We start from the raw sequence: 19,103 nt of genomic DNA on the forward strand, positions 1-19,103 counted from the left end.
ATACTGATACTGTTTGTTCAACTTTCTCATTTTGAAAGTGTTTTCTAGAAAATGTTATGGTGACTGTGAGTACTTTTGTGGCCAGGAGAGAGACGGAGTCTTCCTCACGAGTTGTAACAGTTTTCTCCAACCTTGCCTGGCTTTCTCTGAGAACTGGAGAAGCAGAAACCTCCAACTGCCAACTCGTCCTATATCTAACCCATTCTATCCTTAACAGCAGCCAAAAAGAAAACATATTCATCAATAGTCAAATTTTTTTCACAGATTTTTTAATCTTAGATAGGAAAAAAAAATTAGAATGTATGCATCTAGGAAAAATAATCAAAAGTGAGTTTAAATCCAGTACCTGTCTTACCTGTGTCAAAGACAAAAAGTCAAAGAGCAAGGAAGCTAATTAATAAATTAATATTTCTTTTATGAGTAGCAGTCTTATTCCATAAGGAAGAATAGGGCACACCATAGCAAGAGTTGCAAAGTTGAATCTGTACACCAATCTAATAGGGAAGTGTTAAGGCAGTGATGTTAAGTATAGCTGCATGGAGTAATAGGTCTTGAACAGATGTTGCTCAATCAGTCAAAACATCACCACACATGCTGAATATAGCAGTCATCAGTCATTAAAAACACTCCACATGGTGTCAGTATGGTCATGAGTAGAAAGTGGCAGATAAAAAATGGATTGAAAGGAAGAAATTCTGTAATAAATCAGCAAAGAGAAGACATGTTGGCAAGGCAATATGTATCATAAACAACAAGTCAATATGTTTGGGTGAAGAACATGTTTCTAAACTGACAAACACGTGGCCGTAGATGACTCACCAAGAGCCAGCATGCAGTGAATGACATCTGGCCAGCACACAGCTGTTGACAACTGATCCATTGTCAGAGTGAAGTCTACATCACCATACTACCAGCAAGCAGTCTACACCACCATGATGCCAACACGCAGTCTAAGCCATTGTGTCATCATAATGCAATCATCAATGACCAGACCATCACCAGCATGCAGTACGACTACGGTGAGCTACACGAGTATTTCACATCAAAATTGGTTTTGTGGGTGTAGTGCTGTGATTTGTGAGTCTGTTTATGCCAGTGCAAAAAAGGAAAATGTTTACAGATGTCAATGTGAAATGTTATTACAAACTCTGTTATTACAAAAACTGGAAGACATACAGAGACAGTCAAATGATGAATTTTCACAAGTAATAAAGGAACCTAATGAAAAATTTTCTAAGATACTTAGGAAATCACATTAAAGACACTCATCAGCAAGTAACAGAAAAGCAAAACAGACTTTGACAAGAATTAGAAACCCAGATTAAAGACACTCATGAAGCATTACAGCACATTTAGGACATAATCTAGATCAAAGACTGAATGTGTTAAGAGAAGAAATACACACCAAAGTCTTGAAAGAATATGACTTATTTTGGGAAGAGATACATGAAAATATTAAAGATTTGCATATGGATGTAGATAGTTTACATTACTTTGCAGAAACAGAATGTAAATTGGTAAAAGATCAGGTGTCAGTTGCCCAAATGCGCATAGAAATTTTAGAACAGGGAAGCAAAGACAGAGATTCTGTATATTTGCATGAGATACACTCAGGTTTGTTGAAAAAAATACAAGCATTGTTAGATCAGAAATGTCAGGAGACTTCACAAACTTTAGGAAATCGTGAGGAAGCCACTAACAACACCAATGAGCTAAAAGGACTATGGGACAAATTGGCAAAAAGTGGAAGGGTATTAACAGAAAGTCAACTTAAAGGTAAATCTTTTGATGCAACACTATTAGAGGAATAACAGTTGGGAAGTGGAATGAACTTTTACAAGCATTTTCCAAAGTTTAAACCAGATGGGGAAGTAAGCCCAATGTACTTCCAGTGAGTGATTCACAGGTCATTATCACAAAAGTGGGAAGACTCTAGGAAGATAGATTTCACATTGAGTTATTTGCTAGGGGACGCTGCTGAGTGGGATGATTTTCAGGAGAAATTCAACTGTCTGAAACAATATGAGATAATTTGACACTAGAATTATTTGACCCAAAAGATTTTAACGGTTCATGGGGTAGTCTCAAAAAGTATATAGAATGGCATCTAACAAGATCTAACTATTAAGGTAATCCAACTAAGGTACTGGTAAGGCATTTACTGTACCATGTAGAAAGGAAATTTTATATAGAAGTTGGTCTACCATGAATGAATTGCTGTCATTTGTTGAAAATCTAGATGCGATGAATAATGAGCACCTAATTCCAATCATGAGGATACATGCTAGGAATGAGGTAAATTTAACTATAAATACCAGAAAAAACAGGAGGTTAATTATTCTCAGGTAAATAAAAGTCAGAACAGTAAATCTAAACAACAAAGACTGGGAGTACAAAGTATTGAAATACAATCACTTACAAATAGTGGCCTAAAAGAAGGTGCTAGGATAGTGCAGCCTTTTTTGACAAACCATACCATACAGCAATAGTTGTAGACAATCAATGTCCTGGTCAAGGGGTCATGATTCAGCACATCTCCAACTAAGTGTAGGCCCATATGAAAAAAAGGTAACATGACTTCAAAATTGGTTACTCGCTGAAGAAGACAAAGAAACAGATATTGAGTTTACTAAAACAATAGTTTTGGGATGATTGACAGTCAGGAAGTGAGTGTGTACATAGATTCAGGGAGTGAAATTTCTATTGTGTCTGAGTCTTTGTTTGGTGTACTAAAATATAAGAGAGTGTATCCAATATGGCCTCTTACAGGGGTACACATTGTAGGATTAACTGGAAGCAAAGCAAGAAAATTAATCATAAAATGTGGTTACTGATGGCATTAAACAATTTTATATTTATGCAGACATGCTTACTAATGTCTAATGTAAATTTGCAGTTGTTACTAGGTATTGACTGACTGGTAAGATTTAAAGTAATACCGGATTTTTCAGCGTAGATATTAACATACATATAGCAAGACCAAGTATTTGTAGTACCATTTAGTGGCAAGATTATTGGTTATACCCAGGCATGTAACATCTACCTTGTAGCAACAAGCACCACGATAGATTGAGAGAATGCTTTGGATACACAAAGTATACTGCAAGAATTAATTAAGACAAAAGCTTATGAATCTGATCTGTTAACTGAGTTATAGAAAAATGAGCTATACCACATATTGATGAAGTGTAGTAAAGTTGTGTCAGATAAACCTGGAATACTTGGTAACTATATATGTAGTTTTAAGATCAAAGATGAATCGCCTTTTTTCTATAAACCCTATCCGGTACCATTAAGTGTACCGCCAGCTATACAATAGGTGATTAATAAAATGATAGGAGGAGGAAAGATAGAAAGGCGTTCTAGTGTGTGCAATAACCCGTTATTAGTAGTGCATAAAGCAATGGGGGCAGTACGTCTAGTGTTGAACCCCCATGCTCTTTATAAGCTTATAGAAACTGAAAAAAGGTCAACTGGTCAGTATAAATGAAATATTGATGAAGTTTGAGCAAGCAAAGTATTTTAGCTCAATGGATCTTATATTAGGCACTGGCAAGTCAAACTTGATGATACTTCAAAGAAATTTACTGCTTTTTTGTATAAGGGTAAGTCAATCAAGTTAGAGTGTTACCCTTTGGATTAAATATATCAGTGTCAGTATTTATAAGACTTGGATGATGCACTGGGAAAGGATTTATTGAAAGAACCAATAATCCATGTACATGACAGACTCCTAGTACTCAAGACATGGGAAGGACACTGTGATTTACTGGTTCAAATATTAGAAAGGTTTCATGTTAAAGGAATACTACAAGACTGTCAAAGTCGATTTTGGGAGAGAGGAACTTAAGTTTCTTGGAATAAAAGCAAGTTCAGATAAGATAAGAGCCATAAAATAATGTCAAGAACCTAAAAGTACAAAACAACTGAAAGCATTTCTGAGGTTAGCTGGATTCTATAGCAAATATATTCAATGTCAACCTATAAACCTATCAAACTTACTGGAGAAAAAAACAAAATGGATTTGGGGTAACGAAGAGTGTTAGGCCTTTAATGAGATTAAAGTAGGTCTAACAGAGGCACCCATTTTAAAACACCCTCAGATGGACAAACCTTTTATTTCAAGTACTGAAGCCTCAGAGTATGGAATAACATGTAAGTTGTTTCAGGGAGAGTGGGATATTAGCATGGGAGAATGTAATACACTAGCTTTTGAGAGCCGAGCTTTAACCAAACATGAGTTGAACTATGCAGCAACAGAGAAAGAATCACTTGCTATAGTGTGGAGTGTACAAAAAATTCTAATTCTAATTTGGGAATCTAAATTAATAGTGTAGACTGATCATCAAGCACTAGCTTTCCTTATGGAAAGTTGACTACTACATAGGAGGTCAATATGTTGGGTACTAATTACGATAGAATATCAAACTGACATTAAGTATATAAATGGCTCATAAAATGTAGTTCCTGATGCATCATCACGCTTACCATTGGGCATGAATGATTTAGTGAGAATGGGAGGTCCTGGTGTTGCCTTCAACATTCATTATTTATCAATAACTTATACTAATAATGAAGTAAGAAACCTAGCCTTAAGAATAAAGGATATAACTGATGATCCATATTTTTGGGGTAAGTGGAAAACCTTAAGCCAAGGAGAGACGATTGATTTCTTATTTTCTATACTGTACTGTAATGTATTCTAGCAATTCTTTATATGTATGGTCCAAGTTTCATTGAACTATGTTATTTGGCAGTGACATGTCATGTAAATGTTACTTTCGTTCTTAAGTTTTGCACACCGGTGTACTTGATTCATACATCGACAAGAATTACAGAGAATCCAAAAGAAAGTTCAAAATTTCGATTGTTGACAAAGCAATTGAAAATAACTGAACAAAATACGCAATGAGACGAACATAAATGACGCTTTTATTCATGATGGTGCCCTGCACATTACAATAGACGCAACATTGTTCTTAATAGGGTGTGTGAATTACCAACGAGTAGAGGGGGTTGACTTAAATATTTGTACTAGTTGAGTGTTGATCTAAGTATGTTAAGCTCTATCCTATTAAGCATGTCAACACAGGGACAGCAATTAGATGTCTACAAAAATATTTCTCAGATATAGGAAAGCCATGTACATTGTTGACAGACAATGACCCACAGTTTGTGGGTAAAACTTTAAAGCTTGGGAAAATGTTAGACACATTGCTATTTTGAAATACCACCTGCAAAATAGCCATAGTGAATGCACATTGAAAGAAATTGCTAGGTTGTGTAGGACTTACTGTTCGATGAGGCATTCAGGTTGGCTGCAATTGATTCCCGAATTCTGAGGGATAATTAATGAATATCCACATTTAACAACAGGACTGCATAATGGGTCACCCTCCTCTAACATTACCATTTTTTATACAAATAACTGATACCATGTATACTATCAATTCTTGTAATGGTGAACATTGTATCAGCTGTCTAACTGCATAGACTTCATATGATTTTGTATACGATGTGTAATGTTTCAGGCTAAAATGTATAAAAAGAAATTAATTTTTACAATCGATATGTACTAATGTTAAAATTACTCTTCTTTTAAAAATATTTGAAATAACAAACTTTATAGGTAATCTAAAATTCATATTATTAATTGCGCAATCTAATGTTAATTATTAAATTGATTTCTGGACACATATATATAACTTGAAGATCCTTCTTTTGTTAAGAAAGTTTGTAAGCTCTTTTGCTTTGTAAACTCTTTGGAATATAGTTAGTATGGCAGAATGTAAGGAGTAGTGGGCATGTCTTTGATGGAAGTAGACGTTTTTCTAAGTTTGTCAACAACAATGTGAATTAGTGTACTGAAATGGAGATTGTGAAGTCATTTTTCCAAAGCTGTTTCACAGAGGAAGACCGCACTGCAGTTCTTTCTCTAAATCCTTGCACAAACGAAAAAATGGCTGACATCGAAATAAGTGTCCAAGGAATAGAAAAGCAACTGAAATCACTCAACAGAGGAAAGTCCACTGGACCTGACGGGATACCAATTCGATTCTACACAGAGTACACGAAAGAACTTGCCCCCCTTCTAACAGCTGTGTACCGCAAATCTCTAGAGGAATGGAAGGTTCCAAATGATTGGAAAAGAGCACAGGTAGTCCCAGTTTTCAAGAAGGGTCGTCGAGCAGATGCGCAAAACTATAGGCCTATATCTCTGACATCGATCTGTTGTAGAATTTTAGAACATGTTTTTTGCTCGCGTATCATGTCATTTCTGGAAACCCAGAATCTACTCTGTAGGAATCAACAGGGATTCCGGAAACAGCGATCGTGTGAGACCCAACTCGCTTTATTTGCTCATGAGACCCAGAAAATATTAGATACAGGCTCCCAGGTAGATGCCATTTTCCTTGACTTCCAGAAGGCGCTCGATACAGTTCTGCACTGTAACCTGATAAACAAAGTAAGAGCCTATGGAATATCAACCAGCTCTGTGGCTGGATTGAAGAGTTTTTAGCAAACAGAACACAGCATGTTGTTCTCAATGGAGAGACGTTTACAGACGTTAAAGTAACCTCTGCTGTACCACAGGGGAGTCATATGGGACCATTGCTTTTCACAATATATATAAATGACCTAGTAGATAGTGTCGGAAGTTCCATGCGACTTTTCGCAGATGATGCTGTAGTATACAGAGAAGTTGCAGCATTAGAAAATTGCAGCGAAATGCAGGAAGATCTGCAGCGGATAGGCACTTGGTGCAGGGAGTGGCAACTGACCCTTAACATAGACAAATGTAATGTATTGCGAATACATAGAAAGAAGGATTTTTTATTGTATGATTATATGATAGCGGAACAAACACTGGTAGCAGTTACTTCTGTAAAATATCTGGGAGTATGCGTACAGAAGGATTTGAAGTGGAATGATCATATAAAATTAATTGTTGGTAAGGTGGGTGCCAGGTTGAGGTTCATTGGGAGAGTCCTTAGAAAATGTAGTCCATCAACAAAGGAGGTGGCTTACAAAACACTCGTTTGGCCTATACTTGAGTATTGCTCATCAGTGTGGGATCTGTACCAGGTCGGGTTGACAGAGGAGATAGAGAAGATCCAAAGAAGTGTGGCACATTTCATCACAGGGTTATTTGGTAAGCGTGATAGCGTTACGGAGATGTTTAGCAAGCTCAAGTGGCAGACTCTGCAAGAGAGGTGCTCTGCATCGCAGTGTAGCTTGCTGTCCAGGTTTTGAGAGGGTGCATTTCTGGATGAGGTATCGAATATATTGCTTCCCGAGAGGATAACGAATGTGAAATTAGAGAGATTCGAGCACACACGGAGGTTTTCCGGTAGTCGTTCTTCCCGCGAACCATACGCGAGTGGAACAGGAAAGGGAGGTAATGACAGTGGCACAAAAAGTGCCCTCCGCCACACACCATTGGGTGGTTTGCGGAGTATAAATGTAGACGTAGATTGTGATTTAGAAGAATGGGATAAACTACAAAATATTCATAGCAATAGGCAAATCTTCATCAGTTACTCAGGTCAACAAGAACCCACAATGTTATTAAAATTACAGCCTCAAGAATGTACCCCAGATGAAAGACTTGGAGCCAACAACAATGAGATAATGAAGATAAGTAAAAAGTTTTCCTTTGGTATATCTTATGTTTCTCAAAGCTTTTGAAAACAGTGAAGAGACTAAGAGAATTTTAATAGTGATGTGTAGGGGGGGTAAGATTACAATTGTCATCTATGGAAATAATGGATATGCCATTTACAGGAGAACCTTTATTAAAATTGTTTAGTTGGCCTCAGGCTGAAATGAGAGTGATAGCTGACATACATCAACAAGTGCAGAAAAACATAATAGACAGTGAGGATTCGTGAGTGAAATGGTATAATATACAGGCACAAATACCAGAATTTAATATTGGAGATCTAGTACCAATTAATGACCATCACACGAGTTCAAACCTAAAGAAAGAGATAAGTAATTTTTTTCCTAAGTATGTTGATCCATACAGAGTTGACAGGGTGCCACACCTCAAAGCATTATTTTTGATAAAGCCAACAATGGAGAAAGAGATAGGTTATACAATGTGGAAATGGTAAAGAAGTACAAACAATGAACTACGTGATGAAAAAAAGTCAGTTGGCTATAGATTTGAAGAACATGGTACAAGATGTGTCATGTCATGATTATCAAGAATGTAAGTGGCGATTTTTGTTAACTTTTGGAGTAATTTGATGTGTTGTGGGTGAGTTTGTGTTTAACTTTTACAGGGGAGGTATGGGATTTGTGTGTACTACTCGTTTCTCTCTCTCTCTCTCTCTCTCTCTCTCTCTCTCTCTCACACACACACACACACACACACACACACACACACACACACACACACACACACACACACATGCACACACATGCATACACAAACACACACCCACATGCATATACACATGTACAGACTATGCAAAAACAAAAATGATTTAAGGCTATTTTTTTGCTAGACTAGACGCTGTTTCAAGGGTTGGAGGAGTTGGACAGAGTGTCCTACTAATAAGCTTGATATAAAAATAACAAGCCCATAAGAAGGAAAAGGAGTACTGGGGGGAGGAAAATAGACAGGAGAACATGTAGTGGAAAAGCAGGAGATAGCTGGAGTTTCATGGAGGGTGTGGCCTTAAGATGAGGTGAAGTGGAAGGGAAGAAGTAATGAAGTACTGAAGGAAGGGAGGATCCCAACCAATTTGTGGGTAAGTAAACCCCAAACAAGGGATCTTATGCCAGGTTCAAGTGGACCTGTGGAAGGAAGGACCCCAATATCTTTAGAGGAAATGAGAGGTACATCACACTGACTGGGCCTACAAAATAAGAGGAAAAGGGTACTGAATCCCCAGAAAGATAGCCTTAAAGAAGAGAGAAATGCTTAAGAATAATATTTGTGAAGAAAAAGAATAAGGACTCTGCTTAAGGGAAGATCTCCTCTAAACTGTATAATAAATTGAGAAAGTAAAAATTAGCTAACTCTGTAGTTTACCACTAGTATTTGAGTCTCTGCATAATCTAAAGTTTGATCCTAAAATAGTGTATAACAATTGCTTCATCCAAAGACAAGAATACAAATTAATGGAATTAATGTTTAAAGAGCTGAAAGCGCTCTGAGAGAAAGCAATGTAATTATGGTTCACTCTATGCCACTTTGCTAGCCAAAATTAGAGGGGCTATTAAATATAAAACAACAGAGCTAATGAAAATTCTAATTAGAGGATATGTATGTTTATATTGATAGATTGTTAAATGTATGATTATGACATATTTTCTTTCAGGGGAGGGATATGCAGTGATCCATGCCATTCATGGAAAGGCATGTATCACATCGTCAAATATAGAGCTTAGAGTAAAGACGTGTGCCACTGCAATTAGTTTGTAAACAGCAGACCACATATTGCGGGAAAGTATTACTCAACAGGTGCAGGGTTAACATGCTCGAGAGCATATGTAATCTCCATAGAGCAAGGAGGAATGAAGGAGCTATGGTACCATAGAAGACCTCCTGCACCAAGGAAGATGAATATGATGTCTTATACTATTCACAGACATGTTAATGAGATGGCTTGGGACCAGTAACTTCCCATGCAATTTGTAACTGTTTATGAAAGTTTGTGACAATATACAGAGTTAATTGGAATCGATCCACACTTTATTTAAGTAGAGAAGCTGTGTTTTGTTTCATAGCCACTTCACTTATAGAAATCTGCATGGAAGAAAGAAGTTTGATGCTAAGGAAGAATAGTGCACAGCATAGCTGGTCCCTGAGATAAATCGTGAGAGTTGCAAGGTGGAATCTGTACACCAACCTAAGAAGGAAGTGTACCATTCTTCCTGAAAAGAGTGGCAAGTTCAGGTAACGAGGATGGAGGTTGGTAGCGATCATACACCCTTCTCTCCAAAGGCTCAATAATGTAGAGACCTAGTGACTGTGGCAGACGTGGAGGAAGCAACAATTCAGTTCTGGACGATGTGCAGGAGCCCTGCAGTCTTGGACCCCAGCATCACCACTGGGGAACTAACATTGTACCATGGGATGGACCTGATCTGCCAAAATGGTCACATAAACCTTGGCAGTAATGCTACTTTGCAGCGTAACCATGGAATATGCCACTACAGCTGCCTTTGGGGTGCTGATAACTTTGGTGTTGAGCGTCCTTAAACTCCAAACACACACCACTATGCCTATTGAAATCGTCACTGACCCCCCACCATGTTTCAATCTTCGGACGAAAATTCAGCCAGAAGTTGGCAACAGTGTGCAAGACTCATCTGACCAAATGTCATTGCTCCATAGTCCAGGTTTTATGGCTTCAGAACCAAGTTTTTTCTGTTACTGGCATTTTTGTCACTGATGAGCAGTTTTTCTAATTCCAGCTCGCCCTGCAATTAGCAGCTTATGGTGCTACGTTCGCGTTATTTTCGTGCTGACAGCGTTCAGGAGTGTGACATTCAGTTCTACAGTGACTTTTGGAGCTGCTGTCCTCTTATTTTTCATCACAGTCCTCTTCGATGAGCTTCTGTCGTGATCACTGAACACACAGTTTCATCTGCATTGTGACTAAACAGACGATGTTTTTCCGCTTTCCCTGTATGTGCTATAAATCTTAGATACAATGCTTCTTGAAACAATGAACACTTCTGCTACCTTGGTTTTGTGGGTTTGGAAGCACCCGTCATAAGGGCACCAACAATTTGCCCACATGCGAATTCACGTATCTCCAACACAGTGCAGTGACAACTGTGTAGAATACTGTTCTGACCACACCTGTTAATCGCAAAGGATGGAGGACATTGCCCAGATACCGTTCATGGTCAAATACAACAGCGCAACCTGCAGGCTTGGCTAGCTTCTGCATTTACGAGGTGTGTGAGAAAAATAATGAGACTGACAACACTGCAAACAATATGGCAACGCTGTGTACACTGGCGTGTTCGTCCGTCTTTTCTACATGCTCTGTCCGAGTTTCAGCTGTGTACAGCTATTACGTGATTTTTGAGAGCGCCGGAAATTAAGTAGTGTCTTTGTTGTGTGCTATGAAAATGGAACAGCGGAATTTAGAGCAATGTTATGCAATCAAGTTTTGTATTAAACTTGAGAATCCTCGAGTGTGACCTTTGAAAAGTTGAAACAGGCCTTTGGGGAATATTCCTTATTAAGAGCACAAGTTTTTCACTGGCACAAATCATTTTTGGAAGGCCGAGAACATGTCGAAGACGAACCTCGCTCAGGGAGACCTTAAACTTCAAAAACCAACGAAAACGTCAAATGTGTGTGTGCTGGTATGAGATTAGAATCAGAGAATCGTTTAACAATAAGGATGATGGGTAACCTGTTAAACACTTTCACTGTACATCAAATTTTGACCAAAGTTTTGCCCTTTGCAGACATGTGGATGCTGCAGTATGGCAACGCCTCATGTCACTCTAACACTTCCATCACGGAATTTTTGGCCTCGAAAGGCGTTCTTGTTATTCCACAGCCCCCCTATTCATCAGATCTGCGTCCTTCTGACTTTTTTCTTTTCCCGAAACTGAAAAGTGTCTTAAAATGACGTCATTTTGGGACCCTGGAGAACATTGAAAAGAATGTGATCGACATGGTAAAGACCCTACCAGTTGTAGCCTTTCAGCGATACTAGCAAGTCAGGGGACAACGACGCCGCCAGTGTACGAGGTCTGTTCAAAAAATTCCAGAACTTTGTTCATAAAATTTTTCTACGTTTACCTTTTGCTTATTGTGCATAGGCTCCTTCGATATACAGATTTCCGCAACTGATACATCGCCCCCCCCCCCCCCCCTCCAACGCTGTTTACACTTCCAGATGTAGTCTTGGTATATCTGTTGCTGGATCACGCGAAGCGCCTTTTATCTCGTCTATCGTTGCAAATCTTAGTCCTTTCAACGAGGTTTTCAACTTTGGAGTAAAAAAAAGTCTGCAGGGGCCATGTTTGAAGAGTATGGTGGATGAGGCAGCACAGTGATTTCGTTTTTTGTGCAATAATCACGGACCAAGGATGAATGTCCTTGTGTGCGTTACCATGATGCAAGATCCATAAACTGTCTCTTCACATTTCAGGCCATTTCCTCACATTTTCGGCCGGCCAGGGTGGCCGAGCGGTTGTAGGCGCTGCAGTCTGGAACTGCGTGACCGCTACAGTCGCAGGTTCGAATCCTGCCTCGGGCATGGATATGTGTGATGTCCTTAGGTTAGTTAGGTTTAAGTAGTTCTAAGTTCTAGGGGACTGATGACCTCAGAAGTTAAGTCCCATAGTGCTCAGAGCCATTTGAACCTCACATTTTCCCGCAGGAGTCGCAACACATCCCAGTAGTACCATCGATTAATCGTTTGTCCCCGTGGCACGAATTCATGATTAACTAATCCTTCAAAGTCAAAGAAAACTATCAGAATGGCTTTGTCATTTGATCTGAGCTGACGAGCTTCTTTTGGTCTTGTAGAATCTTTATCGACCTATCGTGAAGATTGATCTTTGATCTCAACATCATAACTATAGACGTATGTCCCATCACCAGTTATGATTCTCTTTCCCATCACCAGTTATGATTCTCTTAAGGAATATCTCCCTCTCATTTGCGCAATCCGAAAGCTCTTCACAGAATGCGAGGCTAAGGTATTTCTGGTCTTGACTCATGAGACGCGGGACGAACTTGGCGGCAGCATGATGCATTCCCATATGCTGTGTCAGGATTTCATGACGTGATTCAACTGAAATTTTACATTCTTCTGCAATCTCTAGGGCAGATAGTCTCCGATTGGCACACACAATTTCGTTGACGTTCCTCACGTGAGCGTAGTCGGTAGACGTCGAAGAGTCATCTTTAACTTCCATCCGGCCAGTTTAAAACTTGTGAACCATTCGTAACACTGAGTACCGCTTAAGCACTCATCCTGTAGGCTTTCTGCAGCATTTAGTGTGTCTAAAAATTTTCTCGAGTTTCACGCAAAATCTAAAGCAGACGTGTTGTTCCTCTAACTCTGCCATCTTGAAATTCGCAAGGTGTGTGACACGACGTTGTACTCAATATAGCACTGAACAATAACTAACACATATACAACAACAAAACTTCCAGCAGTTACACATAAACCCTTTGTGGTCTGAATTTTTTATTTTTTGACTTTGACGTTTCGAAATTTTTCTGTGGTATTCTAGTTGTTAGGAAATAGGTTTAGTATAAAGAAAAACCAGATCAAATAATATTATGCAAATTTTATTAATTTTTATCAAAAAGTGACTTGAGTGTCCCTTCAGGTCACAGCGGTACATACAGCAACAAACTGTACTTCATGAAAAGTGGTACCCATAAAGACAGTTTTTTCTTTCATTGACACACAAAAATACTTTAAATGAGAACATTTAGAATGAGGCTTTGATTCTATTTTATGAATACCACAGTTTTCACATTGACCATGATTTGCAACAAAATTTGGCCAATGAGCTTCGAGATTTTGGGTCTGAATTTCATTTGAAGCTGAAAAGCCTTTCTTCCTTCTTTTATTCAGTAAAGAACTGGGGGACGTTTCTTGCTTTGGCCTTCCTCTTTCCTTCAGAAGTGTTTTACCTTTTGTCATGAATATCTAATGTATGAATTCACAAGTGTTGCACGGTTTTGTCTCCTAAATTTGCGAGAAACTTTTAGATTGCCATTCATGATTTCAGCATTTCATTCATTTTCAGTAGAGGGAGAGTCTGTATTGTCTTTGCGCCTAGCAGCGTGTTTTCTGTTAGTTCCTCTTGGTGCACATGTACATTGTTGATTTCTTGTTCGTCATCTGTCAGCTCATTTTCAAATTCAGAAGGAAAAAGAAAATAAAACTTTTGTAGATAAAAAAATCAGTCTCAGTACTTTTCTCACACACTACCAGTGTTGAAGGGTGTATTTCTTCAGCTTCTTCAGAACAAGTGGAAATATTCTCTTGTTGACTGGTAGAGGGTGTGGCATAGTTTTTTGTTCTTTGCACTTGTACATTGTTGAGTTCGAATTTTTCTAAAACTCGTTCTGTGTCAGAATCTCTACTCTACTTATCAGGTGTATCGATGTGAGATGACAAATACTCCAGGAGTAACTCCAGGATCTCTTCACCTTACAACTTTCTCGCCATAGCCTGTCATGCAAGAACACATATCTATAGGCCTGACGAGACTTACAAGTACGAAATTGTCTTTATAGATTTAATCTAAGGATTTATAATATATTTCACTTCTAGCCAATTATTAGCATAAATTGACTTACCGAGTATTAGGAAAAAGAAATATGGAGGTCCGAATGTCACTGGAAATGCACGGAATAAAAACTGAACGATCATCCTGCAACTGTGTACAACCAAATATTGCGAGGACTGCACGCTCTGAAATTCAAATTGCTTTGGCGTCACAGATAACACATCCGTGAAAGAACTGCGATGCATTAAAAATTTACCATAGCAAGAATAAGTGGCGCGCTACATTTCCGGGCAATTCAAATGACAAAGAATGTTTTACACTCATTTTCATAAAGTGGGACGTTGAAGTCCCGTCAGATTGTAAAGGGTTGAACACAGGCGTGTGCAGGGATGCCAACAGCATTTCGCTCCGACACACCATTGGCGCGAAATAACGAATTTTTTGAACGGACCTCGTATAGCTACGTTGAAGCGAAAAAAAAAAAAAAAAACTTTTGCAGATAAAAAAATCAATCTCATTACTTTTCTCACACACTTTGTATGTCGAAGCCTGCATTTCACCTCGTGTTTTCGTATTGTCGTTCAATCCTTGTATGTCAAACGCATTCGTAGTTCCACCAACAGAACACGGCTCTTTACCTCGTCCTCGGTGTCCAGCACGTCATCGTCGTCGAGGAAGACAGAGTCGGAGCCGACGGAGGCGCAGTCGTCGGTGCGCAGCGAAGCTGCGCAGGAGCTGATGGAGGCGAGCGGCGCGAGCCTGGGGGGCGGCGCCGGCGGCGACAGCGACGCGGAGGCGGCGGGGGAGGCGGGCCTGCTCAGCGACGGCCGCGCGCTGGCGGCGCCGGGCAGCAGCTGCGCCTGCGGCAGCACCGCCGCGTACAGCGTGCGCTCGCTGCCGCACGGCGACGCGTCCGGCGTCGGCTGGATCACCTGCAACGCGGGCCGGCTCAGGGGGCGGATGGACGCGGCCACGCCGGCAGGCGGAGCGGACTACTGGCCATTAAAACTGCTACACCACGAAGATGACGTGCTACAGACGCGAAATTTAACCGACAGGAAAAAGATGCTGTGATATGCAAATGATTAGCTTTTTAGAGCATCCACAAAAGATTGGCGCCCGTGGCGACACCGACAATGTGCCGACATGAGAAATGCGTACCATCGCGTTTCCGACTTTGGTAAAGGTCGGATTGTAGCCTATCGCGATTGCGGTTTATCGTATTGCGACATTGCTTCTCGCGTTGGTCGAGATCCAATGACTGTTAGCAGAATATGGAATTGGTGGGTTCAGGAGGGTAATACGGAACGCCGTGCTGGATCCCAACGGCCTCGTATTATTAGCAGTCATGATAGTCAACTTATCCGCATGGCAGTAACGGAAGGTGCAGCCACGTCTCGATCCCTGAGTCAACAGATGGGGACGTTTGCAAGACAACAACCATCTTCACGAACAGTTCGACGACGTTTGCAGCAGCATGGACTATCAGCTCGGAGACCGTGGCTGTGGTTGCCCTTGACCCTGCATCACAGACAGGAGCGCCTGCGAAGGTGTACTCATGACGAACCTGGGTGCACGAATGGCAAAACGTCATTTTTTCGGATGAATCCAGGTTCTGTTTACAGCATTATGATGGTCGCATCCGTGTTTGGCGACATCGTGGTGAACGCTCATTGGAAGCGTGTATTCGTCATTGCAATACTGGCGTATCACCCCGCGTGATGGCGTGGGGTGCCATTGGTTACACGTCTCGGTCACCTAATGTTCTCATTGACGGCACTTTGAACAGTGGACGTTACATTTCAGATGTGTTACAACCCGTGGCTCTACCCTTCATTCGATCCCTGCGAAACCCTAGATTTCAGCAGGATAATGCACGACCGCCATTTGCAGGTCCTGTATGGGCCTTTCTGGACACAGAAAATGTTCGACTGCTGCACTTTCTCCAGATCTCTCATCAACTGAAAACGTCTGGTCAATGGTGGCCGAGCAACTGGCTCGTCACAATACGCCAGGCACTACTCTTGATGAACTGTGGTATTGTGTTGAAGCTGCATGGGCAGCTGTACTTATACACGCCATCCAAGCTCTGTTTGACTCAATGCCCAGGCGTATCAAGGCCGTTATTACGGCCAGAGGTGGTTGTTCTGGGTAATGATTTCTCAGGAACTATGCATCCAAATTGCGTGGAAATGTAATCACCTGTCAGTTCTAGTATAATATATTTGTCCAATGATCACGCGTTTATCATCTGCATTACTTCTTGGTGTAACAATTTTAATATCCAGTAGTGTATTATTAATATACAGGACAATTAAAAATGAATGTAGCGATTACAAACAGCTATAACGACATTGATGTGCAACAACTTTAGAATGAAAGAAACTTTCGCACGATGTGTCACAGCCAACTAACATAGGTCGATAAAACTTGAACTGCACATAGAAGGAACTGCAGCAGTATAGAAAACAAAGAAATGGACTAGTCCAGGGATGCGTTCTGGCCTCCTTTCTTCTTTTAATATGTACACTAACGACCAGTCAAATTCGTCAGGTTAGCTGAGAGGACTAATGCACTGCTTCCTGGACTCGGGTAATTACGTCTCCGGATCTGATTCTTACAAATTTATTTTTGTGGATAATCATGGAAACAGAATAAATGAAATAAAATTTGTGCTACGGCCGGGACTTGAACGCGGGTCTCTTTGCTTACTAGACAGGAATGCTGAGCATTTTTTTATGTTAATCTCATTTTGTTCGTTAATGGTCGTTGTACTTGTTCGGAGCGGACGTCTCATGACGCTTGTTCAAGGTCATCGTCGATCCATTCACTTTGTTTTTTCTTATTACAGAGGGGAGCTCTGACCGAACACGCTGAGCTACTTTTTTTTCGTTCGTTCTATTCGTTCGGGGCGGTCGTCCCATGACGCTTGTTCTACTACATCGTTGCTCCATTAACTCAGTTTTTTATTGCAGAGGGCAGCTAATCCTGTGACCGAACACGCTGAGCTACCTTGCCGGCAGCTACCGTGCCGTCACTATTAAACCACTACAGCACTATGGCTGACATTCCTGCACCTGCTGCGGTGCTATAATGGTCAGCATTCCTGCCTCCTAAGCAAGGAGACTGTACTCAAGTCGCGGCCGTAGTACGAATTTTATTTCATTTATTCAGCTTCCATCATTCTCGTAGATAAAGATGAGACTTCATGTTTCAAGGAAAATTTAATTATGAGATCTTTTTATGAGGTTATGTGAAAGACCTTCTGTATGCACCTCCTTTGCCGAAAATAATTTCAGAATGAAAAATCATCATTTCTAAAGTGCTCGCGTCTGTGCTTCCACATGTGCTTCAGGATGTATGGCGTAAAATGGATTAGCTCTTATAAGTTGTCCGTGGGATCAAGAGGAGAGACATAGATCACTTATAAAGTACGTAAAAATACTGATCTTTCTTCCACATTAAATAGTTACAACCATTTGTAATTGCTGTTTTCATTTTGAATTGCCTGCATTTATTTGACCTCTACGTGCCCAGCTATTTAGCCAAGTACATTGTTATTTACGGGGTCAAGCTGAAAAGTAATGCCTCCGAATTTTTAAGTGAAAACTCTTAAAGCTTTGCAAATAAAACAAATGTATTAACGTTCTCCATCTTTATTCTTTGTATCTACACATTTATTCCCCAAGATGGTCACCTTGGTGACGAACACATTTGTCCCAACGTGAGACCAGCTTGTTGATACTGTCATTGTAGAATATATGACTTTGTTGACAGAGCCATAACCTCATCTGTGCCTTCAATACTTCATCACTTTCAAACACAAGTCCTCGAACATGTTCTTTGAGCTCTGGAAACATGAAAATCGGGTGAGGCCAAGTCGGGACTGTATGGACAGCGAATCCAAGGCGTCAGATTGTTGCAGGAGTCGCAGCGCTCGCGCGTGGTCTGGCATTGTAATTATGAAGGAGAGAGTGCTCCATGTGTGGACGAACTCTACGAATTCGAAGTTCGATTACAGCATTCTGTTTTTCACGCATCGACATAGTTACAATACAGATCGCCAATGTTACATGCTACAATTCGGAGCCCTCTAGTAGCAGACGGCGGACAATAAGTAGTGATGAACAATAAAGATGTAGAACGTTACAAACGTTTGTTTTATTCAATAAGTTTCAAGAGTTTTCGCATAAAAATTCTGAGTCATTACTTTTAAGCGCACCCTCGTAATATGTTTACAAGTCATTGCTCGACAAAGCGTTGATCTGGCCGTAGCAAGGAATAATCTCGTCAAGTGACTATGTAGAGCGCTGTTGGAGTTCAGTATGAAACGCATTGTTGTTTCGCAATGCAAATATAGCAAGTAATTTCGTAAAGTGCGTTCTTGGGCTTACAAGTCGGCTTCATGTCAACATCATTAACTTGATTAAATATGAGAAGAAGTAGGAGAGACAGAGCTCACGGGAAGCATGACAGAACGCACCAGCAATGTGTAAAACTTGAGTACGTCTGTGGTGCATGAATTATGGCAGGAGGGACAGTATGCTCAGAGAAGTGAGATTTAACTGTCTAGAATCAAAGGGCACACAATAAATATCCCATTGCGGTATACATAAATGTGTTGTTGCGCAACAGTTTCTGCGTTATTATGAACAATATAAAGAAATACCAACATTGCGAAACTTCACCATTTTTATGTTCATAACTTGATTGAAGGCTAGCAAAGAAATGCCGCGAAAAATTATCCTGTGCATGGGATATATTGCCAGAACAAAGGAGCTGTCGTGTGCGAGAAAGACAATTTAGTTCCAAAGACGGCATACAACATTAAAGACATATGTAAAAATTAAGCATCAGGAGAAATG

General features: G+C 40.2%; 1 protein-coding gene across 1 annotated transcript in view; it reads right to left on the reverse strand.

Annotated features, from left to right (window-relative positions):
• LOC126095606 (uncharacterized) overlaps positions 1 to 19,103 on the reverse strand; it is a 100,504-nt gene that overhangs the window by 16,729 nt on the left and 64,672 nt on the right. Inside the window, exon 3 of the mRNA XM_049910375.1 lies at positions 14,877 to 15,170. Coding sequence (XP_049766332.1) covers positions 14,877 to 15,170 — 294 coding nt within the window. The remainder of the gene's footprint in view (positions 1 to 14,876; positions 15,171 to 19,103) is intronic.

This window comes from Schistocerca cancellata, chromosome 8, assembly GCF_023864275.1.
Source record: "Schistocerca cancellata isolate TAMUIC-IGC-003103 chromosome 8, iqSchCanc2.1, whole genome shotgun sequence".
Taxonomy (NCBI): domain Eukaryota; kingdom Metazoa; phylum Arthropoda; class Insecta; order Orthoptera; family Acrididae; genus Schistocerca; species Schistocerca cancellata.